The sequence below is a fragment of the Chelon labrosus genome, assembly GCF_963514085.1.
Source record: "Chelon labrosus genome assembly, chromosome: 3".
Lineage (NCBI taxonomy): Eukaryota > Metazoa > Chordata > Actinopteri > Mugiliformes > Mugilidae > Chelon > Chelon labrosus.
This window is the reverse complement of record NC_140339.1, coordinates 15,637,878-15,664,735: the sequence shown is the minus strand read 5'-3', so window position 1 is coordinate 15,664,735 and position 26,858 is coordinate 15,637,878. Positions and strand designations below refer to the sequence as shown.

The 26,858-nt window shown below is 41.9% G+C and overlaps 1 protein-coding gene across 3 annotated transcripts in view; it reads left to right on the top strand.

Annotated features, from left to right (window-relative positions):
- LOC311485601 (transcription initiation factor TFIID subunit 4) overlaps nucleotides 1–26,858 on the top strand; it is an 81,926-nt gene that overhangs the window by 25,103 nt on the left and 29,965 nt on the right. For all 3 annotated transcript variants that reach the window (XM_084541128.1, XM_084541127.1, XM_084541126.1), the window contains 4 exons: nucleotides 3,943–4,112; nucleotides 10,001–10,131; nucleotides 12,970–13,095; nucleotides 17,379–17,435. In XM_084541128.1, coding sequence (XP_084397254.1) covers nucleotides 3,943–4,112; nucleotides 10,001–10,131; nucleotides 12,970–13,095; nucleotides 17,379–17,435 — 484 coding nt within the window. The remainder of the gene's footprint in view (nucleotides 1–3,942; nucleotides 4,113–10,000; nucleotides 10,132–12,969; nucleotides 13,096–17,378; nucleotides 17,436–26,858) is intronic.

Sequence of the window (26,858 nt, the reverse complement as noted above, 5' to 3'; positions counted from 1 at the left end):
GTGGACACACTGGCATCGCTGCAGAGGAAAAGATACACATGCAAAATAGGGAACAAAAGTTTTTGTTCATCAGTGACTGTTGGTTGTGCGGATGCAAAGGTTCACTAGCTTTTTTTCCCAACATTTACCAGCAAAGTGACTTCATTATGCCTTTGCGGTTATCCTTTGTTCCACTGTAAATTGCTATTTGATGAAGAAAGGCTTTACAAATAAATCTGACTCAATTAGAACTTAAAAGTGACCTCCCAAAAATTGTTTGACACACCAAGTCGGAAAACACGGCAGCAACAAGATTAGATTATGTTCAGACTGGATGCTGTGCCACAATAAAAAGAAAACTGTTGGCACACTGTAGGAAAGTCTGCAGTGCTAATATATTCTTATCAGACGATGGTTAATTCAAAGTATTGTGGCATATGCCTTCATCAGAGCTAGGTGATCTTAATGCTTTTAATGCTTATGAATAATTACAGCCCGTGTGTGGGTGGCCTGCTGAATTAATAACTTACTTATTAAACATTTAGATGTATTTATCTTGGTGCTGGTTTCTTGGCTGCTCTTGAGCCAAGAAACCAGTGCTATCACCCACTTGGGTCATGAACACATATCCCATCAGCCGCTCAGTGAACCTCAGGCTGCTGTGTGGAGAATACTTCTCCAGTGGTGCATGTCTCAGTGTGGGCGCGACAACATGCATGGCCCGGGTGTTAGTCACAGGGATCAATCAGGGCCCCCTGCCTGGGTGCAGAGACCTTTTATCCACAGCAGTGTGTGTGTGTGTGTGTGTGAGAGGGGGGTGAAGGAGGTGGTGCCGGTGGTGGAGGGAGGCACAGGAGATCTGGATGCACCCCACACACTCACGCACGCGGCATCTGAAATGGCAAGTGCAATCCTCCCACCACCTATGGCATGCCCTCCGTGAAACACAAGCTTGATATGGAAACGACATGCATATGTATTCATGTGGCTCCCGGCTCCATGTCCTCCAGCCAACCCAAACCAATAACTGAGAGGCTGCTCTTTAGCTTCTGTGGAAGCTAATTGCATCTCTGCTTTATTAGTGCAGAGGTATAGTCGGGAATATTTTGCATTTCATATCTCGTTCCCTCCTTTTAATGTCAGACCTGTCTTTGGCATTCTCATTTGACTTGAGCTACGGCGATATCAAATGGCCCCGAAATCCGACCATCCAAGGAAAAAAAATTAACAGTGTTCTCGGATGCTACTGTTTTGCGTGCCTATACATTAGTTATCTCCTTGCTGACCATTTTTTTGTACATAAAAACTAAATTAAATGTAACTCATCTATGTGACATTTACAGTAAATGAAGACGCACATGTTCTTCAGCTATTGTGCAGCTGTAGTTGTGCCAGCTTGACATAAAAAGAAGACTTCTTCTCTGGCGTCCTTCATGTAAGGACACATCCAAGCCACATAATGAGATTGTAAATTCACTTGGATGTTTAGCTTTCTGTAGGGAATATTGGCATTTGGGAGTTGCTAACTACATTAAAGCCACATATCCTAATATGTGTCGTATCACCTGAGCTAGAAATTCGCCAAGCCACTAATTTCTCATTGTGAACCGTCTAATTGTTTGAGATTGCATGAGATTTTAGTTGGTTTTGTGTTGTCCTCCAGTAACCTCAGTGTTGTAACCTGCTCTATGTTTTTGTTATCTATCCAAAAGAGCTTTTTCATTCGTTCTGTTCATTGTGCATTTAGTCGCTAAAGCAGAACTGTCTGCTGTTGCTTTAGTTACGATCACCTAGTAGAGAACTGTGACACTGGGGTTGAGTACGTTGGTTTTGGTTGTAGGTTTTGCTTGTCTTTACTCACTAGATGTCTTCTACTTGATTGGCAGACGATTGCCCCGCTTTACTTTTATGACCTTGTTTAATCCCTTCTCTATCTTCCATCTACATTTGCTATATACATAGTTTTACTCCGTGGAAGTAGCAGCCTTCTTGTTTTTACTCCAGTGAGTATGCCCTAAGGCATGTTTACTTTTTTTAGGCAGGTCAAGTTATCCATGAGGACGTGATGAAGAAAGGTGCACAGCCTAAGCTGCGTCGCAGGGTGTAATCTTATGGATCCATGCTTGTGTTGTTGTGTAGATACTCTCTGTGAAGGTGTAATTAGAGCGCTGGAGGAGAGGAGCAAAAGAGGAGAGAAGGTAGAGGTGTGTGGCGTTCGGGGAGATACTCTAATCGTCTTTGTCAACCTCCCGCCGTGGTGTCAAGTTTCATATCGGCTCTCCGTGGCCGCACTAAGGAGCAGGAGGGCCTCGGCGGGGTGGAGTTGGCTGACGGTGTGTGCCCACACTCCAAGATGCCTGAAAGAACTCGGGGCCCGGCGCTGCATGCTTGCGTACACAAAAGCACAACAACACACGCACTAGGTCTGTCGCAACCAACAACAGTGGCGTGGACGAAAATGACTGTGGAGGTGAGCCAATGAGTGGCGAGAGGCCACTCTGTGTGTGTTCTGTGGCTCTTTGTTCTCTACGTCAAAGCCACTCAGAAAATCTGCTGCCTGCTCTGGGCCAGTCCTGTAAGCACAACATGTCACTGCTCTGCTAATTCAGGCCAGAATCAGAATCATTACTTGCCAACTAGAATAATTGCAGAGGAGTTTGTCTCAGTGACAACTCACAAAGAATCTTAGAACCTTTACGGGACGTGTGGACCTCTCTGCATGTCAAATGCAATGACCCAGACATAAATTCTGCATGTTTACCCTCTTCTGTCTTTGCTAATATATAATAACATGTAAACACTGGGAAGTCAGCATTACACCCGAGAGGAATAACCCAGTACATCAAGAAAATACATCAGTAGGTGTTCCAAAGCGGTGTGTAAATGGAGTTTGTTGACATTAGTGTACACCCAGATTCATCACGGCTCTGTACCAATCCTCAGGAGCATCCTTACCGAGCAAAGCTCCTTCCAAATGTTCTTCATCTCTCTCTGCCTTTCAGAGTGTTGACACAAATAGACCTTGGAATGGGAATTCTGTGCCATTATGACCAAAGTATAGCCCTCTGTAATAATTTCATCCAGGCAAATATTCATGAGCAAAAAATACGATCCCTGAGTTATTATTTTCAGTGAATGCATTGTGATAACGTTTGGAAATGAATGCAGATATGGAGTAAGTCATCATGGACAAGGAATTATTTTGCCGATTGAAGAGAGTTGGGACCGATCTGGAGATTTGGGTTTTAGCAACAACACTACCTGTTCTGTGTCAGTTTGACTAGCGTTCTGCGAGAGTGTATCAGGGTGACGACATTTATGACAAGATTTTTGCACATGCAGCCAGTTTAGACTCGCATAACAGTTTTTGTTTCACTTATTTTTGATAAACGCTACATTTTTCCAACCGTACATTTTTTGTTTCAACCTGTTTACCCGCATGCCACCAAAGACAGCTCAAATAGGATTGGTCAGTACCACAAAATCTTGTCCCATTCACAGATTCTGCACAATCATCTGCAGATGTGTGTTTATTGAAATTAGTTTGGATGGAAGGAGACAGTGTAGACACAAACAACCACTCAACCGAGTCTTTTCTATGCTGTTGGCGACCTGTGCAGATTATATTGAGTTTACCTTTGGTTCAACATGTTCTTCAGATCCAGATTCCCAGAACACTTTGTACCTTGTACTTCGCCTGGCATCTGTTATTATACAATAGAGATGTGTCAAAATCTGAAGCCCTAGCCAGATAAATGAAATTCAGTGCAACTTCTTGCATTTGGTAGTTTTTGTTTTTGCTTCACTAGTTCCTACAATGTAATTGCTTTCCAACTACCAGCGACTACACTGGTGTCTTCTCTTGCCGAAGAATTAATTTAGTTGATGTTTAATGGATTTTAAGTTCAAGTTAATATTTTCCATTCTGTGCATTTTTCTAATCTACCGTCTCTCTCCTTTTAGGGACGATGATGACATCAATGACGTGGCCTCGATGGCCGGCGTGAACCTGAACGAGGAGAGCGCGAGAATACTCGCCACCAACTCTGAGCTAGTGGGAACGCAGATCCGCTCTTGTAAAGACGAAGCCTTTCTCCATCCGGGGCTGCTACACCGACGAATTCTGGAAACAGGTGAGGCACATATACGTGAACTGCTGTGCAGCGTAGCAGTCTCGTGCCTCATAAACATTTAACGTTTAAATCTCCATTTGCTAAAGCAAAAGAAAAAAAAAATCCTAATGTTACATCTCCCTTTGTATTCTAAAATAATCTGAAGCTGTAGAAGTGATGAAATCCCTATCTGTTGTCTTTTGTGTTAGGAGCGTGTTGTTTTTGTATTTATTGTGTCATCACTAAAGACAGTTTTGATTTTCTGTACTTCAGTGGTTGAGACTGAGCCTTTTCTTGTTTGGCCTTGGTTTAAATTTGATACACTTAACAATTCTTTCACCTCCTTTAATGAATTCTTCAGTGGCTGTCTGAACTCACTGGACCCCAGGCACATGCATAAATACTTTATGGGTTTGTCTTTTGAAGGCTGGCTGTCAGATTGTCCTCTGGACTAAAGGAACAGAGTTTATAGGAATGAAACTTGGCAGTGATATTTTGATTCTTTCTTGCTTTTCAGTGGATCCTGACACCGATCGCACGCAGTATATGCATGTGCTAATCGATACATGCGGAGATGTCTTGCTTTGTTTGCAGTATAAGAGTGATAGTGATTGCTTTGCTTCGTGTTTTTTTTTTGCAATCGGAAGTATACGTAAGGCTCTCACTGCACAGTCAAACCTATAAAATGAGCATTTTTACTCAAAATAAAACTGTGCCTGGCGTCTTGCTCCTGTGCATCAGATCAAAAAACACACAGCGTAATTCCACGTGACGGGGAGTCTAGCGCCCTCATCTTGTTTCATCTCAATTAAAGTATCTTTAGTGTTGCACGGAGGCCTGCAGGTCATGTTTCGTTACGTTGACTCTTGGCGTGGTCGTTATCCCGTCACCTTGGGGTAGAGTGGTTGTGTAAAAATATAATAATCTTTCCTCAGGGGTGGCACACAGCATGACACAGGGCAGGAGGCTAGGGCGCCCCCTGCTGGGCAAGTGGCACTTATGCAGCTTTGTTGTGTCATTGATTTGCCTCTCCACGCTCGCAGCTGACAGCAGTCCGAGGGAGGCTCCCCCGGCCTGCCAGGTCTGCTCAATCAGAGAGGCTCGGCTGCTCCTCTTTACTCTTACAAGCTCCAACTTCGACTTTGCTTACAGTTGCCATTGAGCATCCTGCTAAAACTTCACTGTGGCCTTTCCTGCCTTGTGGTTGCCCCCGCAAAAACATGGCTTCCAGCATCTTTCTTTTCATTGTTGCTTTTTAAATCCTTGTAGATGTCCTAGTTGCCTCCTTTCCTCTCCCTTTTATTCTCTCTCTAGAATCCTGATTTCAAGTAGAGATGTTGACTGCCTCTTCCTATCCCCTTCTTTATTTTCTTCTTTATGTCTCTCTGTGTCTTGTTTCCTCTCCTCTCTTACTTATCCCTTGCAAACAAACACTTGCATTCCTCCTCTCCCAAACCTCTCTCTCCCTCCTCTTAGAACTCTCCAGGCTTGTCCTTGAGCTTGGGGGAAACTGCAAAGCACTCCACCCCAACCCCCCATCTTAGAAACCAGAACACAGGCACAGCTGGAGTTCTGTAGAAAAAGCTCCTCGAAGTAATGGTAGTCCGCTGCTACCTTTAAGTTACACACACTAATGCACATGCATGCATGATGCTTTATCTCGCAAACGTAGAGGTGTGCACAAACACAAGAACACCGATGGGGACATGGGTTAAAAAGGGAACACACATCGGTTTTAAAATAAGACTGAAATAAAAGTCTAAGACCTAAAACGCATCCACTTCATATATTTGAACTGTCACAAAGAAATGTTACCAGTTACATCTCTAAGAGGTCATATAGTGTGTAATAACAGTGACGAGCAAATTCAGTTTGTATTTGGATAACATCTTTAGCATTATTTCCTGTTCAAATTATTCCTAATGCTACTTTCACATCTACAACTTTTACACTGAAACATGCTGTGTGTAAAACATTGGTCAAGACATGCATTTAATCCTTACAATCTTAAGACATGAGCGTGTTATTAAACAGTCAACAATGTAATTTCAACCAGATCACCAAGGGGTCATTAAAATGTTTCTAATATGATCGACACGTGTGTTTGTAGATCTGTGACCGGCCATTTGTCATCGTTTGCTAGTGTTGTGTCTCTTGGCATCACGTTAATCACATATAAGCTGTGTGTGGACGTGGCTCTATCAGAATTTGACTCCTGAGGTGCAACATCTGATCTGACTTTATCCTTGTAAGGAGGAAGGCGAAAGATCAGCACATCTGAATTTCTCATAGCTAGAGAGAAATAGTAGCTGCCTCAAGTGGATTCAGGTATCGAGGGTCAGCAGATGGTGAAGGTTATGTCAAAAGCTGCATTAAAAACTACTCGGTGCATTTTGAGGAGAAGAAATCACTTAGTTACATACTGTAGATGTGAACTTGTATGGAAGAGCCATTCAGGACCTTTTCCATGTTCACTGCCAGCTACTTTTGAGGGGGGATGTTGTTGCTATGGATACCAGTCAGTTCTATACTAAATAAATATTGAAGTTATCAGACCTCAATGCAGATCGGTCTCTCCTTACGTTGTCTGTCGGGTTGAAGATGAATGACTCCAGTGTAGAATTTTTTGACATATGGTACGTAACAACACACAGTGCACATAAACATTGTAGTCTAATGACCCAATGGTTAAAGTGTACGTGTTTGGTCTCTGGCTAGCTGTTGTGAACACAATATTAACAAGTTATTGTCTTTTAATGGTCTCCGGCCCTTTAGTAGAGCTACGTCGCAGTTTGAATGGTTCACGTTATTGCCTGCTATTACTAAACGGTAGGGGGCGGTAATGAGTCATGACCTGCAGAAGTGTGCCGATACAGACATGAAAGAATAAGATTGCTAGCAAGTCACAGGATTTAAAATGTAACACTGAATGTAGACATAATTTTAGTTTATATACAGCACAACTATGCTCAGCACCTTTAATGGCAGTCTTACTAGTACCGAGTTATAGTCAAGTTATGGAGTAACATCCTCACAAATATCGCCATTGTCTTTAAATCCCAAAAGCACAGACTCCCCCACAACTGTTTTGTGGATTGTGTTTCTCTACGTAACTGACAGCAGCTCTGTGAGGGCCATACCATCTGTTTCAGACCTCCTTGTTGTTCTTGTCTTCTTCTTGCTAGTTTTTAAAGCTTCTTGCTCTGTATTTGTTTGGTGCAGAATAAATTAGAATGAATAATATAATTATTAATAGTGACACTGAATCTTTCAGCTGTGTTTTTGGTCTCTACCAATAAAATATCTGATCCTTTACCTGCAAATAACTTATATTCTCCAGCTGTTTGCTGTTTGGTGCTGAAATGGTTGTATTTGGTGTGTCTAGAGTCTGTTGGGTGAGTCAACCAGAACAATAAAGTTCAAGTTAAACAGTTGAAATTATGTTTATTAAATATGGCAATATATGCCCATATTGTTTTTCTTTATACATTAAAATATATATATTAGAGGTGGGAGTTTAACACGTTAAGTACGATTAATTGATTCCAAAAAAATTAACGCGTTAAAAAGAATTATCGCATTTAATCGCAGTTTGCATTTCAAAACAACGTGGAACTTTTGTCAGTGCACGATTTCCTGGTAAACCGATTACACTGATGCACACATCAGAGCTCGGCTAACAGCTACCAAAATGGAGGAATCGGTGCAAATTGTGCACAAAAAAAAAAAAAAAAGCCACCGAAGCACTTCAACCCTACGGTACCATCTAAATGCAAAGCATGTTGCAGTGAGCACAGAAACCGCCGGAGCTGTTAGCGCTAACCCGGTCCGAGTACGGACAAGATGAGTCGCTACTTAAAATGGCACTTTAACTTTAGGTCTGTTCAGTTTTGGCGAGGGATATTTTCTTTCTTTTTCTACTGTTTTGAATTGAAATGCAATTAAACGCATTTTTCCAGACATTAAAACAGCTTGAGTTTACAATATTCATGTCTGTGTCTATTAAAATCATCCACTAAAATCCATTTAAATTGAAAAATGTTGCTTTTTGGGGCAAATATTGTGATGCGATTAAAATGTGATTAATCGAGATTAATTAATTACAAAGCCTCTAATTAATTAGATTAATTTTTTAAATCGAGCCCTACCCCTAATGTATTTATAAAGTATAGCTGCTTCACATTGATATGGAAGCTGGAGTTTATGAGTATCAGTGACTATCAGTATGTGCCGAGCTTTCCACTCACTGGAAATCAATTCTACACAGAGACAATACAATATAGCAGCATATGTGACTGTATTATTTTAAAAGATAATTATAATTTGTGTGATGGGACAATTTAACACACGTTGCTCACCGCTGCTCTAGCTGCAGTTTTATCTGTGAAGCTTTATGTTTCTCATCTGTGGTCATGGCCCCACCAGTGTGACAGTTTTTCCTTGCCACAGTCGCCTTAGCGCTTGCCCTGGGGGTTACAGGCTCTGGGTTCTGTAAACTGTCTTGAGACAGTTTGACTGTTATTGATTTTCTATAAATAAAATGTAATTGAAAACTGAATTGAAGTACCTTATTTAACAAGAAGCTTCAATTTTGCTATTATTTGTATCGTCATTATTAGCCGTAAACCAAAGTATATGACATATTATAAATTTGACCTGATAATGGCATCAGCCCCTTATAGATGCTGGAATATTTTACTGGACAAGAGAAAGCTTTGACATGCCATTTCATGATTCGAAAGTCTGTATGACTTTTGTATCCTTGGCCATCCCAAATCATGGCAAGCCATGTAAGTGTTGAGATATTTCACTGGAGGACTGATTAGACATTCATAGTCACGTCATTAGTGCGGAAAAAATAAGATTCAAGACAAAATAAGTCATTAGTCGGTTTCTAGCTCTATAACATGCGTTTTCTAGGTGAGGATTAATTTGTATCAGTACCAGCTTTGTTTTACTTCTCTCTCTGGTTAAGTCTCTTAAACTTTATCTGAAATATTAATGAAAGATCTTGTTTTTTAGGGAGCAGCAGCCTATTAACGTTTTTCCTTCCGACCTTGTGACATTGCCACATGTACTGCCATTATAATTACGAGGCTAACAGGGCTCCCTCTTTCCGTTTCAAAGTACGAGCGGGTGAAGAGTGTATGTATTGTTCAGCTGATTTAAATAATTGGTGTGGTTTACTTAAAAGGGTGCCAGGGAGAAAATTATGTTAATGGAATAATTTAAAAGGAAGTTGGAAACAGATAGTAACCCTACCAAAGTCTGCCCTCCTCTCTTTTGTTATGGCTTCAGACAAGTTTTGCTCCAAGGAAATGGAATTATCCTCCGTCGAAAAGTGATGGTCAATGTCGTTTACACACTCGAAGGAGCTTAGCTAGTGAAACCACTCTGGAATTCACACTAAGACTGTGAAACAAATTAACTTTTCCGTGTGATGAGTCCTCTTTCTGGGAGTTAATTGCACATCCTAATCCAGACAGTTCCTCTGAGTGAATGTGAGTGTGAGTACAGTATGTATGGATGTGTGTGTCAGAGGAGAAACTGAATGAAAACTGTGGTCATTTGTTGGTGTGATTTTACGAGTTCTTTCTCAAAAACAACTCTCTTGACCTGCTTAGCTGTTTCCTTTTTACAAGTGACAAACCAGGGAGGAAATTTAAGTGATAATAAAACAACGACTCGTTTTATCCCTTTAGTAAAGACACGAGAGAGAGATTGTAAGACCATGGGTTATAATATAACACTCTCACTCGGTGAAGTGGTTAATAATGAACTGGGTGATTGAGAAGCAACAGCACAAACTGTACCTGTTGTGAGACAAAGAGGTGACTATTTGACACAAATAAAGTAGTGATCGTGAAAAGGTTCACCTTGTCCTAAACGCGTGTGTGTATCCTTCGCAGCTAAGAAGTTTGGAGTTACGGAGGTCCCCATGGAGGCAGTGACATTCATCTCACACGCCACGCAGTCGCGACTACGAACTGTGGTAGAAAAGGTTTCTACTATTGCACAGCACCGACTGGATTCATGTAAGGTAAGAGGAAAGCACAGAAATAATCAATCAGAGTTAACAGCATCGCTGATAAAGTCAACTAATACATTTTTATAAATAATAATTATTGGCTATGCATTTTTTGAACTGATAATTTGTTTGTTATACGCCAACATTAAAATTCACAGCTGCTAATTGGTCAGCATTTCATGAACGAGCGGTCAATCCTGCACCTCTCTCGGCCTGGACGGACATCAGTGGGCCTTGCAATTTTAAGAATCAAAGTTCAGTCAGACTGAACGCCTTGCAAACGAATAAGGAGAGGTCCATTTGTGTCACTAGTGTCACTAAATTCAGTTCACCATTGGGGCCGCAACAGCTGCAACTTCCTGCGATTTAAAAGTGACCTAATCATGTAAAACGTATGTAAGGTACTTAAAAAAACACCAATATTTTAACTGATCTTTATAATATAAGTTAATAACGTGTTAATGCAAATTCCTTTTAATGCCACCAATTTTATTAACTCGCGATAAACGCACACACGTTTGGTTATTATGACCTCAACCCATCCCGTATTTTGGGAAATCAGGAAACGATCAAAGCAACAGTAACACTGTGGAAAGCAAGCGGAATTTGAAGTGCAGTTGTATTAAATAACCCCGTGGAGGGCAATAATATGCCCTGAAGCATCAAAAACAAAACAAAAAAAACCTGAACTAACTAAACTGGGGTGTTTGCTAATGGCTGGTATTTGGGACTTGTCTATTCTGGTGGGTCTGAGCTTGCCATTTGGAGGACCCTTTAGTTTGTCCCTTCCTGCTCCGGGCGGTTTGTTTCTGCTTGCTATTCATGGCACTGAATCAGTTCCGTATTTCCCAAACTATGGGTCGGGCCGAAGGTCAAATCACAGAACATAATTATGTAAAATGTGTGTCATGTACCTGGGCAGCTGCTTGCAGTCATTTTATGCACACAAAAATACAATAAATATTAAATTGAAACTCGAGGCTGCATTTTAAAACCGTCGAGTTGGGAAAGAAACTTTATCCGGCCTTTGCAGAATATGAATATAGATATACATATACGCTCTAACTTTTGGTCATGGATACACAGTGGCATGCGCACACGTGCAGTTTCTCTCTCTTATGTTTTAAGTCACAAACAAAAATGCAAGTAAACCACGAAAATAAACACATAAGAGTTGAAGTGAGAAATCTGTTTTACCATCAAACCTGAGTTTTAAAAAAGAATTTCCAAGTGCCCGTCTACACAGACCTGCATACTTTTCTTATTATTGGTGACTTTACCTCTTACAGCCCTTGAATACAACTGTATAAGCACGTTTAATTGGTATACATTAAAGCACAAATCCATCTCGACTGCACGGCTTAATCTTTGCATTGTTATGAAAACTGGGGGAAACTTTGAAAATGGGGTTTTTCTTGATGCCAAGGCGGGAGGAAGAGGAGGAGGGAGGAAGAGCCCTGCTCCAGCTGTCCCCATCTTGTTTTGTGCTTCTTCTCTCCATTCGTTCTTTTCCTTTCTTGTGGTTTTGTAAATGAGGTGTGTGTGAGAGAGGCACGGAGCTCTGTGAAGCCACTCTGTTGACATCAGCGAAAAAAAAAAAGAAGAAGGAGAAAAAAAAAAAAAAGAAAAAGACCGAAAGACAAAGCGGCCTTAAAGAGCAGCCGGGCTTCAGCAGGAGCGGCGGCAGGAGCTACGGCAAGAGTGCAGGCTCAGCGCTGCAACAAAGACAAGGGAGGCTGGATGAGAGAGAGAGAGAGAGGAAGGGGAGGGTGGGCTGGGGAGGTGCTGGTGATGAGCCTCCTCTGATCTGTCTTTTTGCTCTGTGCCACTCGGCTTCTGTCATCCACTCATGGAAACGCACACACACAGACCTGGCACACAGACAGAGTAGGGAGTGATATAGAAATCAAGCTGAGAACAGAGCTGCACGGAGACACGTACAGTCTCGCACACAAACATGAGAAATAAGCAATTATCCTATTAACTTTTGATGACCTACAAAAGTTGTTTTCACTTGCCTTGCCATTTCCCAAGTGGGAGGCGAAGTGACATATGCAAAGAGAAGCGGTGTCTGTAAATAGAAAAAAGTTGAAGTCTGTTGATGTGTTCAGACTGGAGAATGCTGAAGGTAATTTTATATTATACACCTAATGTATTTACTGAGTGTAATCATTGATTGCAATTATAGATTTTAATAGGGGTGGTAGTCAGTTATGCTTTTGTTGTGAGAGCTATAGTATTTTTTTTAACAGTATTGTCTGCCGTATTGTCAACCAGAAGTCGTCTACTACTACAGTTACAGTCATCGCACAGAATAAAGACGACAAATGATCTTGGCAGAAGTATTGCACCTTAATCATTTATGATAATGATTTATAGTAATAAAGAATTAGTTGACGAAGTGAAAGCAACACGGTAGTTTGTAGACTCACAGTCCTGTCAGCTTCACAGAGCTTCGTAGCCAGTTTCGGCTCATTGTCAAGCTGTCCGGACTCATCGCTGTCGTAGTAAGGTTTTTGGAAGAAATTCTCTAAGAGCAAAACAGCAGAAAGACTCATTATCTGCTGTAGCTACTGAAAATAGTTGCACAATTTGCTGGTAAACAGCAAGGGGTGATTAGAGATGTAGATCTTTCTTTATTCCATTATATTCTCAATTTATTGTCATTGATGTCAGACAAATATTCTGCAATCGTTCTAATGTGTATTTTCTTTTGAGATATTTCTGTATGCATATATATCTATATATATATATCTATATATATATATATGAACTAATGGTTTCCCTAATGGGACTCAGTTTCATTCCACTCTTACCGTTGGAGTAATTCACTCTCTGTCTGCTTGTCAGGATGACGAGTGCTACGAGCAGTCTGCAGACGTCCGCTCCCAGCTTCGCTTCTTCGAGCAGCTGGAGAGAATCGAGAAGCAGAGGAAGGACGAGCAGGAGAGGGAGATACTCCTGAAAGCCGCTAAAGTAAGTTGCCTGTCACCTCACCACCCTGCTACACGCCGGTGCGCGCCAAAGTTGTTATGTCCCCACGCAACAGTGTGCGCCTGTGTACGAGCGTGTGTGCGTGTGTGTATATACGTGTGCGCATGTTGATCTTGTGCAGGCCCTGACAGATGAATTAGAGTGTGACACCAGTGGATGAAGTGACCTCCCTGTGTCCTCCCAGGCTCCTGGCCCCGGGGCTCCTCTGTCCTGGCTCTTCCTCCCCGGACACAGTGAGGAGGGGGGGGAATCAGTAGCAACCCCCGTGCACCATACAGCCAATACACACACTCACCCCCTCACCCTCCCATGTACAAGCTGCAAAACACCCCTCTATCACAAGCCTTGACAGCTCAGGTGAAACAGAGCATCAGTTTTAAAAGAAAAAAAAAAATACTACAGATGTTCTCAGAGTGTCAGATCAGTTAGTCTATCATTATATACAGATCATTGCGTGCTTAGTTTAAACTTTATCAACAAGGAAAATGGTGAATACGTGGTTACACTGCGGTAACTGACAGGTGCGCTTTGGAAACGGCAGCACAAATTCACTAAACAATAATAATAAAAGATATATTACAGTAGTAATTATGCATTTCTTTTCCGAAACACTGCAAATATAAAGTCCATAAATGTGAAAACGGATTATGTTTATAAGTAAGGCAATGACAAAAGGTTTGAACGCTGATTTCAAAATGTTTCTATCCTAGCTAGAATGTCTATTGGTCAAAATTTGTTTTTGACCTGTGGCTTGGAGACTTTTGTTTTTTGTGCCTTCTCGCTGTCCATTTTTATTTATGTTGTCAGCTGACTGCGTTTAGTTTCAGATGAGTCGAGTAAATCTTGTGTCTAAGTCACAAGACCCGGTATTAGATTGTTCATTATCGGTCGCTAATGAGGTGGGAAATGTTGTACAATTGAGACTTTTAATAAACACATAACAGTGGTGGTAAAATAATTTGGTAGCATACGTACTAGCTGTATAACGCCTTTTCAAAAGTAGTAGTAAAGTTTTTGTGGTTTGCACATACTCGTGGTTTATATGACTGGCTCTGTAATTTAGAAAGAAGGAGCTCTTCACCGGCACAGAAGCCACAGTAAAATTTCCTCATAAAAACAAAATCCTTAAAATGGTCCCAGTGTGAGTGTGTTGCTTTAATCCAGTTGACTGATTGATCTAATCACTGTAGCACTGACACAAGAAACATATAAGTTTACACAGGTTCTACTAGTGTGGGTTCTACTTTTACATGATACTTATCCAACAGCTCTGTCAGCTCTCCAGTCAGCTCCCTGTACGTAGTGACATTTATCTTTCAGTAAAAAAGGTCTTCAAACTTAGAAAGATCACCACTGACCAAAAAAAAAAATAAAAAAGCCAGAGAATCTTTTGCAAATGAAAATGCCCCGCAGTGCAACATTAGCAGAAAGCTAGGTTAATTTAATTAATTTTGAATGGAGCCAATGTCCCACAGTAAAGATTCTCATTGCAGCACACCTCACTGTCTTAATTGCATTATTACGCTCCAGTCCTGCCATGCAGGATATTAGAAAATCCTCTCGTTGATGAACACTGGCCACCAAACCTCCTGACCTGTCTGTTTTTTTTATTTTATTTTAGGAGCATCCAGATAGTCTCCGAGGGTCGGTTGTGAAAAAAGACACCGCCTCAGCAGGAAACCACGCTCTAAAGTGTGTTGTTTAATAAAAGAATTGTGCGGCTTTTAGATCCTCTTTGTCTTTTCCCAGTTCTACTTGGTTGAACGCTCTAATCATTTTATTACTGCGGAAAGCTTCTTTTATTAACAGGATTAGGGAAGAACTTTTGCAAATGTAGCCAAGTTCTTGTTGGAAGGGTTTACCTTGGGGCTTGTTTGTACTGCATGAGCTTTGCTGAGGAAAGTTTGACTTCACCTCAGGGCCATGTCTGTGGCTTTTTGGCTGTTTTTGCCTTGGCGTTTTATTTTAAGGAGAAGTTTCTAAAGCAGATCTTTGGCTAACTATTGTATAATGTATTACACAAATGCATTATAATATATAAGTAGTTTTCTTACTATTTGATCATGAGTTCTATATCTGTTTCCTCCATCTTTCTTTTTTTTTTCTATAGCACTCACATAATTATATCATCCGCTTTATCAGTGCACAGGCTTTGATCTGTGCAGCCAATATAGCTGGCTGATTTAAGGGAAAACAGGAAAAATCCATCCTAAAACACTTAAATGTTGTAAGAAAATTTCTGATGATCTAACTTGATTTTAGTTTCGATTTTTTTCTTTTTTTCCAGACACCGATGCTCCTTTTAATGCTTTTTCTTCATTTCACTTTCATCTAAAAAGGACACTTTTTTTTTTTACTGCACACCATTTCATGTTCAGCCATTCAGGACAAATCTATCACTGAATTTGTGAACGCTTCTGTTACCCCGTAATTATATGCAGCCAGAAGACATGCTGCATAAGTGACTCCTTGTTAAGGATTTCATTACAAAAACAGATTTCAGGTGAAGGCAGGTTTTGGTGACTGGTTGGTGGATATTGAAGGAAGGAAGGAAGGAAGGAAGTGAGACTAACCTTATCATAAATATATTCAGCAGCGATTACTGCAAGAGGAATAACAAGTTTCACACACTGGACTTCATATTTGGGAGAATATATTGACAGAATATTCAGTGTTAAGTTAACTTTCCACATACAACCCACTGCTTAAAGGAACAAGTACAACCCTCCGGTGGTTGTCTGAATTCATTCTGGGCAATGTTAGAAACTAGCTAAGGTAAGAAAACATGATTTCTCACCATAAAACACTGGAATTCATTCAGTATCGTAGATTGATGATATACAGTACAACACTGTATTATTTAAGTACAGTACACTCTATTACGTCTAACCCAACAAAGCTTGTCGGCGTCTAGTACCCGCTCCTCTTCTCCCTTCTGTTCTCTCCTGTAAGTGGGAAAACCAGGGCAGCTGACAGAGGAGATGTAAAGCATGCCGGTGGCACCGCTGCCCTTTGTAAACAGTCCATCTGTACCTACCCCTCCCACTCTCCTGCCCCACCGCCACCCGCCTCCCTGCCTGCCTCTTTCCTGCTCGAGCGCCCGCTAATTTGACCTCTTGAACAAGAAACGCACTGAAATAATCCCTTCCACCCCCGTCTTCTCTCCTCCTTCCCTCTCTAGAAGCCCTCCCTTCCACTGTGCCGGCCATTTAAAATATGACTCAAGTCTTGAGGGATGCTCCGGCCGACTGGAGGGCAAACACATTAGTCTTAGTTGAGATACCGACCAGTACGTGAACTGCCTGATATATTTAAAGCCAATTAGCAACGAGGCTAGGAGGAGCAGCTCTCTGTCCATAAGACATTAGATGAAGAGAGTAAGAGAAATAGAGTGTGGGAGAGGGCCATACTATTTTAGAAGGTGGATCTGCACCTGCTGTTGAATGTTGACACTAGATAGGTTTTTAACTTTAAATGCGACTTAAAATATTTCAGTTTTCTGAAAATCTCACCTAAATAGGAGTCAGTCAATGATATGTTTTCACAAAAGTATTAGGGCTGATCATGGGCTGGACCGTATTTTGGTTAATGCAGCAAAAATAAAACGACACGGATTAGAGTCTAGAGTCACAAACGATATTCGGTTGGTGTGTAGTGCCGTAATCTGCCTGTACTGCCTGCAGTGGTCAGCCGTACATGTACATTTGGCTGTGTGGTGTAGGATTCCCAGGGACAAGTACATTCACCCAGATCTTAGCTGCTGATTAAAATAGAAGTGCTGTGTTGTTACGCCAGGGACACACACACACACACACACACACACACACACACACACGCACACACGCACGCACAGAGAGCAACGGATAGCCACACTGGCTCACAGTGACACACAGACAGCCACTGCCACTGATAGTCACCAACATCCTTTCCCCTGTGTGTGTATGTCTGTGTGGGTGTGTGTGTGTGTGTCTCTGTGTGTGCTGGCACGTGCAGAATTTTTAATAACCTCTTTTGATTAGAATCCCCCTCCAGCGGCTTATTTAGGGCTGGATTTGGAGCGGGTTTAAAGGCCACTGCCCCCCGGGGGGCGCTCCATTGCACTTCTCTGAATTCAAATACGATGTCCTTGACACCTCTGTATCCTGTTCCCATTTTGCACTATTTTTGCTGCTGCAGCAGCAACAGATGAGCGACGAATAGGGGGGGTGGGATCCTTAAACCAGCTGTTAACCTGTGTTTCTCCCCCCCCTCCCTTTACTCCACAGAGTCGCTCCCGGCAAGAGGACCCAGAGCAAGCTCGACTAAAACAGAAAGCTAAGGAGGTAAGCCGCTGCGGAGATCATTACCCTTGACATTTCCCCGACTCCAGCGTATTAATTTTTCATGCCTCACTACATATGTAATGCCATTTAAAGTCAGACTTAAAAAAGTTTGAGGAATTATTCGCGCCGATTGATGCCCGTGTGTGGAAAATTATTTTCTGCGCGCCCAGGACACCCACCATTTTCTCCACCCCTCGTCTTTTTTTCTTTTCCTCACCATTATCGGCCTCTTCATCTTGCACCAGTAGTGAATTTTGACTCACTGACTGTTCATTTAGTCCTGCTTTTTATTGTGTGTGTATGTAGACGGGCTGTTAGCCTTTATTCACCGTGCATTTTCTCATCTCAGTCACTTTTTTGCGCATCTGTATCTCATCTTAGATGCACATTTGTTTACATTTTATGTTAATTTTCTCCCAACCTTCTTGGCGCAACAACACATTACAACAAGATAGTTGCAGAAACAGCATTTGTTAAAAGCATAAAACTATACTGTATGATAAATGAGGGTTTCAGGTGTGCCAGTTCACTCTCTGCATTAACTTCTGCTACAAGAAAAGGGGTAAAAGAGTTATCTTCCTTCCCAACAGGACGAGGCACAACACCCAGCGCTGTTGCAAACTGGGAAGTGTTTCAACTGATATAGTGCACTTTTTCTTTCTGGTAGTACAACGCTCTATCCTCTTTATCTAAAGTGCAGGTCTTGTAAAGAGTGAATTCCCAGTGGGACGCAGAAAGTAGACCACTCGTCTTTTAGTGCGTGATTATTGTTGTTTACGCAAGCGAAATACTTCTTTCACAGTGGAAGTTTGCGTTTCCTTTCCCTTTTTTTTTAATGTTTTGTTTACATCGAAATAACTTCACTGGGTGCTTTCAGTCCTTGGCTCGCTAACAAGGATCAAGAGGATTGCGTGGAGCTTCCATAAAGTAGGCAGGAGGATAAAACAAGCGGCACTCACCTGTTGTTGTTTTTGTTGATGTAGAATTTAAGGAGCAGACGTGGTTTCTTTTAAGTTACTTACTCTTATAAAAAAAAAAAAAAAAGCCTTTAATTCATCCAGGTAAACTTTACTGAGCACGTATGCACTTTTCTCGCTAACATCCTAATTTATACTCACCCAGCTCGACACTTTCCCAACTGACAGCTCTCTTTTAAATACTGGACGCTTTTATTTAAGGGTAATTGTAACTGTCTTGCTCAAGGGCCATTCCTGTGTTGTTGTTTTGCCAAAGTATTTAATTTCGGGACGTTCTTAGCTCGTCTGCAGCGTTGAACTTCTGACCTTCAAGTGACAAGCCGACTTTGCGTACCTCGGGCTACTGGCAGCGCTCTGTCTTTCCTCTGCGCCTCTCTTGGACATTTCTTTCTAGCAACAGTGAGCCCTGCTGCAGTTTAAAACATTCACACTAGATCTCAGCCTACCCATAAGCCCCACATATGCAAATGAAGCAGCGTAATAGGCAGCGCGATAGGTTTGCCCCGGGGTCTATGTGATCAAAGTGGATCTCCTCCCTGTTAAGTGGCAGTCCGCTCGTCATCTGGATACGGCCAGATTAGTGCCTCGTGAGGAGATGCCGTGTGCATGTATGCACATTTTCATTTTCATCTGGAATTTTAAGAAGGTGGTTTGGAAATTGTTACTTTATGTAATGCTTTCTCCCGCTAGATAGAGACGAGGAAGACTCACTAACCCCCCCCCTCCCCATCCACTCATGCACAACACCCCTCTTCCACCCTCCCTCACCTCTTTCTTTTTTTTGCTTAATGGCCGTCGTTTCTCAGCCCCCGTGCCTCTCCAGTTTTCATCACCTGACAGGCTCAAGGGGACAGAGCTGGCTGTTTGTGTCACTGCAGAGTCTGTCGGCAGCTCACACATCTGCGCAAATTTCATCAGGATAATGAGCCCGAGCTACTCTTCCAGGCAAGGGGCGGAAGAGCCAGCCTCTCAGCCGGATCACGCACACACACACACACACAGACACACACAAAACATCATTTTTGGAAAGATAGAATTACACCTTGTTATGTACTCCAACCAAGTGTCGATGTCTAAATGGAGCTCGCACATGATTTGTTTTTAAAAAGGCAGATACAGTGCACTGTGAAAGAGCTACTGCAGACCTGAAGGAACAGGTGCTGCCACCTAAGCAGCAAATTAATGTTATGAACGGTCAAGCTTAGTTTCAGTTTACAAAAACCATCAAGAGTTTTACAATTTGACCAACACTTGATTTAAATAATTAGGGAAAAACTTCACAATCAGGGGGCAAACCTCAGGAAGAGTAGGGATCCCTCTTACAGTCAGCATCCATGGTGGTACTTCATCGTAAGTTGTAGTACCTTTTTTTTATTATTTTCTGAGAAAGACCCTACAGATCCACACAGACTGCATATTATAAGAAAATGACCTGTTCTCGCCATTTCACAGTCCATAAATGTTAATGACAGGAGGAGAGTTAGTAAAAAAAAAAAAACACTGAATAAAATTTGAGATTACCTCACTGTGTGAGATGTGTTTCTTGTTGAAACTCTTGGTTAACATAACAGTGGGATCAGTTCACCAGCTTCTTAAATCCTGTGACCCTCTGGGTTTTTTCTGTAGTGCAGTACATATATGTACAAAGACCTGCCTTTAACATGTATAAAAGAAGTGTGGATCATCCCACGGATACTTGATCAGTTTGGGATCTAATGAATTCAGAGGCCAGGTCAACACCTTGTACTCTTCTTTGTGTTTTTCATGAGTTGTTCCTAAACCGTTTTGTGTGTGTCTGTGTCACGCTCCATCCTACTGGGGATGGCTGCTGCCATCAAGGAGTGTCATTGCTATGGGGTGGGGGTGCCTGGTCTGGTCTAGGTGGGTGGTAAATGTCTAAGTAACATCCACATGAATGCCAGGTCCCAACAGTTTCCCAGCAGAACATTGCACTTGTATATCTTGTGTGGCTTTAATGTTGTGGCTGATCGGTGTATATCAATGTGCTCATTGTGAATAGTATTGTGCAACTAAGAGGATAGATTGCCACAATCTTTTTCATTCGACTTACCATCAGTAAAAATGTAACTACAATTTTAGACACGAAAATCATCAGTAGTTTCTTCTGTTCGGTGGATTTTATTATAGATTGTGATGAGGAATTGCTCGCTTTAAGTGTTTCTAGCAGGGCTGTATGATTTTAGTTTTGTATACTGATGCGTCTGTGCTCACGCATTTGCACCTGCAACATAAACCCTTGTCACCAGGAGTCAAGGCTGGTCAGATAGTTGCTGGCAGAGGTTTTGCGTGAGAGAGAGCGTCTGTTTCCTCCATTCACCGCCATTTGGCCGAAAGGTCAGATGGGCTATTTCAGAAATGCCCCCAGTGAAAATCAATGGGCAAATCGTGAAGCTCAGTTCCTGTTTGTTGTTATTGTTGGTGAGTCTGTGTGTTCTGTCTGTTCCATCACTGAGGCGGGGGGGTCAGGCGATGCCTAATCATTGAGAGTGAGAGAGAGAGAGAGAGAGAGAGAGAGAGAGAGAAAAGGAGACAGTGAGATAGAGACAAAAAGATGGAGAGGAAACACGAATGGGGTTGGGGGCGAGGGGGCCGGTGGAGAGATAGAAAGGGAGTTAAGGCCAGTGGAGATACATCACAATGTCAGACACACAGACACACTGCAGCCACAGATTCATCATCGCAGCCGCGTCTGCAGGCACAACTGGACGCAGGAAACGAGTGAACTGGAGAAGAGGAGTGGAAAGAGGACAGGAGAAGAGGGACGAGGGAAGAGGGGAAAGACAAATTGGCCACTACAGCTGGCCAAAATTTTGGCCAAAAGCTCCTGTTAGATTCTGCTCAGCTCCGAAAGCAAACAGTGTCGTATCAAGAGCACCAATATTTCCTCTGCGCGGCAAAGTTCATGTGAGTCGGTTATCTCAAACTGTTGCTCACGCAGCATGCACAACCCATTCGGGCTCCACAAGGAACGGTCTCAGTCACATAAATTCACTTTGGGATGCTAAAGATGCCACAGATGTGCAGCTACAGGTGATTTCAACAAGAAGTGGTACACAGTGATATAAGTAGTATACATATATATGAATTTTCTGCGAGTTTCCAAGACTGTCTCATCTTTTATAATGCAACAAGCTGCTAAGAAGAAAGGGAAAATAATTTCACTTCACATTAAATCCCACACTTTGGGACAGTTACAATGTTAATCAACTCTTCCACAGATTCTGAAGTGCCATCATCCATCATGTTAAGGTAATTATTGTAATCATCCACAAAATGGATAGTTCTTTTTCTAGAAGAAACACAGCTAGGTTTCCTACCTTTTCAGAGTCATTTTTGGTATCTTAAGTATTTATCTGGTTGCTGACGGGAGCCAAACAATGAGAAATAAGACGTAGGGTACAGCATCGAAGATCCACAGCTGGATATGAACCAGTGAAGCTGAGGGAGCTCATGGTCGGTGTCTTAACCCCTAAACTACCAGGGGCCTCTTGTTTCTTTGAAACAATTTGAGAATAACCCCAGTTTAATGCTAAGATGTCTAAAGTTCACTGCATGTCTGTCAGCTGTCGGAATAAAAACAACAAAAAAGGGATTTAAAAGAAGATTGAGATCACCTCGGGAGGCTGGTATTGCGCAAAGTAACACCACAGGAGCGAAACCAAAAACGGAACATGTGTGCATATTTTCAACACATGATTCATATTCTCTTACTTACCGTTTCCTCAGCAGGACTCTGTGGTGTGAGTTAGTGTAACTGGGAGTTGCTGGAAAGCAGCATGAAGCTTAGTCAAGCTTCCCTGGATAAATAAAGGTTAAAAAAATGGTTAAGCTACTCTGTCTCCCACTGATAGCCCAATCACTGGTGGACCTTTGGATGATGTGGGGTGGAGTATGAGACAGAACCTCTCCTCTCCTCTCCTCTCCTCTCCTCTCCTCTCCTCCACATTACCATGCCCTTGCAGCAAAACTCCGCTTCTCGCTTCGAGTGTTTCCAGAAGACTTGTGTGAGACTGTGAGCTCTCCAATGGGAATCTCACAGGTTTTTGTTAGAATAATTTTCCTCAAATATTTTTTCTTCTTCAGGCATTGAGAGAGATTTTTTTTTTTCTTTTGCCCGTTTGACGCAGCAGCATTGCTTGAAATGTCTTGAACCTCCACCAAATTAATTCTGCCCTGGCTCAACTTTGAACCTTGCGTGGCTCAAATTAAAAACCCTGCAGTTGTGCATCCTCCCTTGCCGTACCATCATATATGTTAGAATCCATTAATTCATTTAGAATAATATTCATGTGACATATGCAAACCCTTTTCAAATTTTCCATACTTGGTGTGTTTGCCCACACACAAAAAAAAACTAAATGAAAACATTAATGTTGTGCCTGTTATTAAGATCCTAACCCCTCAGTTCAGGCCTTATTACACACATATGTGCCGTGATTCGCCTGGCATCCTCCACAAGTGACCAGGTCATGGAGAGGCTGGTATCCGCCCACGCTGCAAGCCCCATCAGCCGGAGCCTTACACATCTGAGAGTCTCTTGTGTGTCAGAGGACAATGTTACAGCTCCTTAGTTCTTATTAGGCCAGTTATATCTGCGAGTTCATAGGCTCTCCTCCTCTGGCCCTCCACAAACTGCTCTGTTCAAAAGAGGCACTCTCCCCCATTAGGTAGGCCCCAGGGCAAAAGCCTGCTACCCTCCTCCGTGTTCTCTCCCTCTCTGAGCTGACTTTCAAAGAGAATTCCTGCTGTTCTGTGTGTCCCAATTCATAGCTGTTATATTCTTGTCTTCTGGCCTACACAATACATTAATTTCACAAGAGCAGCACCAACTGTGGTCAACTCAGTCGAGAGAAGGTTTTTTGCTGAAGTGCAAAGATGGCGCGTGTTTTAAACCTGTCTGTAAATCAGCGGGAGTCATTTTATAAAACAGAATTTCAACTGGATTTCGGTTACGTCTTTGAGATGTCTTAAAAGCGGTTGAAATTATCTGATGAGAAAGATACAAAAGGTGTTTTGTAGGTCCTCAAGATGTGCAGGCTACTAAGTAGTACACTATAACCCTATTTTTATTTGTTGCTTTGTTGTCTGTAGTCTCAACTTTCGTTTTTTTTTTCTTCACCTCAAGACATATTACAAGAAAAAATAGAAGCAGGCTTTAAAAGTACCTTTGGTGTTCCTGTGTGTTTTCGAATATTACAAAGTGCTGTAATGAGAAGGAAAACAACAAAAAAGGGAGATTTTTTTTTTTTTGCCTCAGAGGGAGATAGCGACTCGTCTACTTGCCGTACAAGCCTGTAGGTTCACTTTTCTCTTTGTGCGCTGGAGCACTCCTTGGGACTCGAGCAACAGGGGAATTGGGCATGCTGAGCTATGCTGGTGGCGAGGTGCCAGCCTCCTGTGCCTGGGATATAAGTGAGAGGGAGGCAGGAGGCAGGACATGTTTCAATTAGGCAACAAACACCGCGCAGAGGATAGGAGAGGAAGAAAAATACCTCGCCCCCGTCAACCAACGTCTCCCTTCTGACCTCTCCCAAAAATACACTTCCCTGAACTGCAGCGCTCCACCTTTTTCTCTTGTTTTTTCATTCAGAATCTAAGGTGTCATCTTTTGTGCAATTCTTATGGGAAGGACAGTAACGCGGGTCTTTGTGAGGTGATGCTAAGTGTGCCAGCTCGGCCTGCATGTTTCCATTAGATTGTCATGTTGGCTAATTAGAGAGCGGCAGCATGATTCACCTTGTTAATTAGGAGGACTTGCACACCATGTGCCTGGGGGCAGTGTGGGGAAGAAGAGCCCAGCCTTAGAGCCTGCTAGTCGCCTGCTGCCTATGAAGATTCCCCTTCTCATCTACCTTCCTTTCACTCCTTTTTTTTTTTTGATTTGGAAATGAATAAATCATTGAGATCGTCCTCTCTCGGAGTGTGAATATCTGAGTTCTCATCTCTTCGTAGATGCAAATTAGGCGTGATCAATAGAAGGTGACGAGCGGCGAATCTAAATGTTAAAAAAAGAGAGAGAGAGAGAGAGAGAAGACTGCTAGACGAAGCATGGCAGCATGGAATGAGACAAAGCGAGAGAACATTTAAAGTAGGAAATTTTCCCTTAGATAAGCAGTATTTTTAATGATCACCGCTCTCCCACTGTCGCTCCGGTGTAACGCCGTCAGAATCTGCTTAACACTGATTTCTGGCTCCTTCATTAAACAGTGTTCCTTGGTAAAATGTGCTGTGCAAATGTTATTATTTATAGAAATAATACTTACTCCGAAGTTAAGTCTGTCTGACACGTTCAAGTTATTCACACGTTTCATACAGTGTCCCCTTCATGCGGTTTAATTCCTGCAAATAAGTTGCAGATGAAGAGGAACCGAAGAGTCATGATAGCGACACTAACATAATGACCTTCGCTCCAGGGACCACTGAGGGCTCTAAATAATTGGTCCTTGGCCCTGCAAGCGCTGCTGACACACTCGGCATCAGAGGGAATGGAACAGGCTGTGCCAAGACCATTAGCTCATGCATGTATTTTGAATTCATCTCCATAGGTAAAATAATATAATCACAACCAGAGTTACCGGACTATTTAAGCAGATTTATGTGTTCAAATTAGGTGATGAAACAGAATTTCAATGCGTTTTGGTGTCTCTTTTACACATTTTCTACCTCAAATGAGTGATTTATTGTATATTATTCAAGATTATAGGATTAGCATCTGTACAAAAGTGCTGCATCTGATCTGCCGTTAAAAAGCAGACTGTAGCAGATCCATGCAGGTTATTCAACACTGAATACAGTGTAGTGTAACTTCAAGCACACAATACACCTACTGCATATATTTATACACAGAATCAATATTTTATTTTGAGGAACTCTACCATAAGTAATTACTGAGATCTAACGATGAAGCCATACATGCATCTATCCAGTATTAAGACACAGTCTTGCCCGCATTAGCAGGTTGGGGCTCGACTCGTCTGTTTGTAGCGCACGGGTGCAGATGGAGGAGTGAAATCTGATGGGTTGCCGCAAATGGCCCCTCTCCCTGCAGCAAACTATCTGCCAGGCACTTCACATGAAGAAAGGCCTCAAGATGCAGCTCACAGATGTTCACGTAATGCCGACCATGTGGGTGTCAGGTGAATGAGACGCATGGATTACAAACATACATAAAACACATACATAAAATGTCAACACACACTCGTGTTAAGCGGAGGGAGAATGCACACAAAGGGACATTCAGTGCTGCCGGTGCTGCAGTACGGGAACTAAGGATCTTTACAGATTAATCACCGTTCTGCAGTGTTGTAACCACATATAGTCATTGTGTACGAATTCTTTTTGTGTCAAATACTGAGTAAAGCTATGCTCGCGACTCTTTAAACCTGCATGTAACCTACTCACAGTGGTAATGCCTGCATGCTGAAGTTTACCATGTTCACCATCCTAGTTTAGCATGTACGCAAACATTTTACAATTAGTACAAAATACAAACGGACATTAATGTGTTTACCACATTTCATGATTGTCAGTTCATCGCTTCTCATTACCTAAAATGACCAAACCAGAAAGGAAAAGTCAAGGAAGCCAAAGTCATAAGGATTCTTCCTCCCACTACCATGAGTGTAACACTTGACTGACACAGAGCTCCTCAGAGCCATACCTCTAGCCAGACTAACAGCTTATTAAATATTAAGGAGAGACACTACTGGAGAAAACATACTTTTTTTTCATGCACTAGTCAATTTGGAGATTTTATTCTATTTTGCGTCGATAACATTTTTTCAGACTAGAAGAAAGAAAGTGTTCAAAATGCACATGCGGTATATATGTGCTGTTTAATTTACTACACTACACACTGTGAGCCATAAATCTCTGCTTCAGAAGCCCCTTACATTAATCAAACTTCCTGTTTTTATTCCAGCTGACGAGAGTTTGTTTATATGTCTTTCGCAGCTTGATTTATGTATCATTTCATTCCTAAAAACATGTCAAAAAACGGATTTGACAGCATTTTCTAATTTACTGACTAATAAAAAGAGATATCAGTACAACTCATTGACTCCAGTGAAACCAGAATTTTGATCTTGAGTTAAAACCATGTTCAAATTTCTGCTCTGATCCTATATAAAATTAGAGCATATTTAACCATATGCTAGCTCCATTAGTTAAAATGTTTACCCTATTCATCTGTACTGTGTCCCCGCAACCGTTATACCAACTTAAGTGATAGTTTAATAGAAAATGTCTAAAATAATTGAAAAATGGATTCTTTCTGCAGCGCTAAATCTGTCCACACAACCTATCTGCACACATTTGTAGTTATTAAAAGCATGCATTATACTAGGTGACAAGTATTCTGACTGCTGGCTTGTGTAGCTGGTTGGACGTGTTTTTAGGTTTTTCTGGTTGTGAAACAAGCCACGGA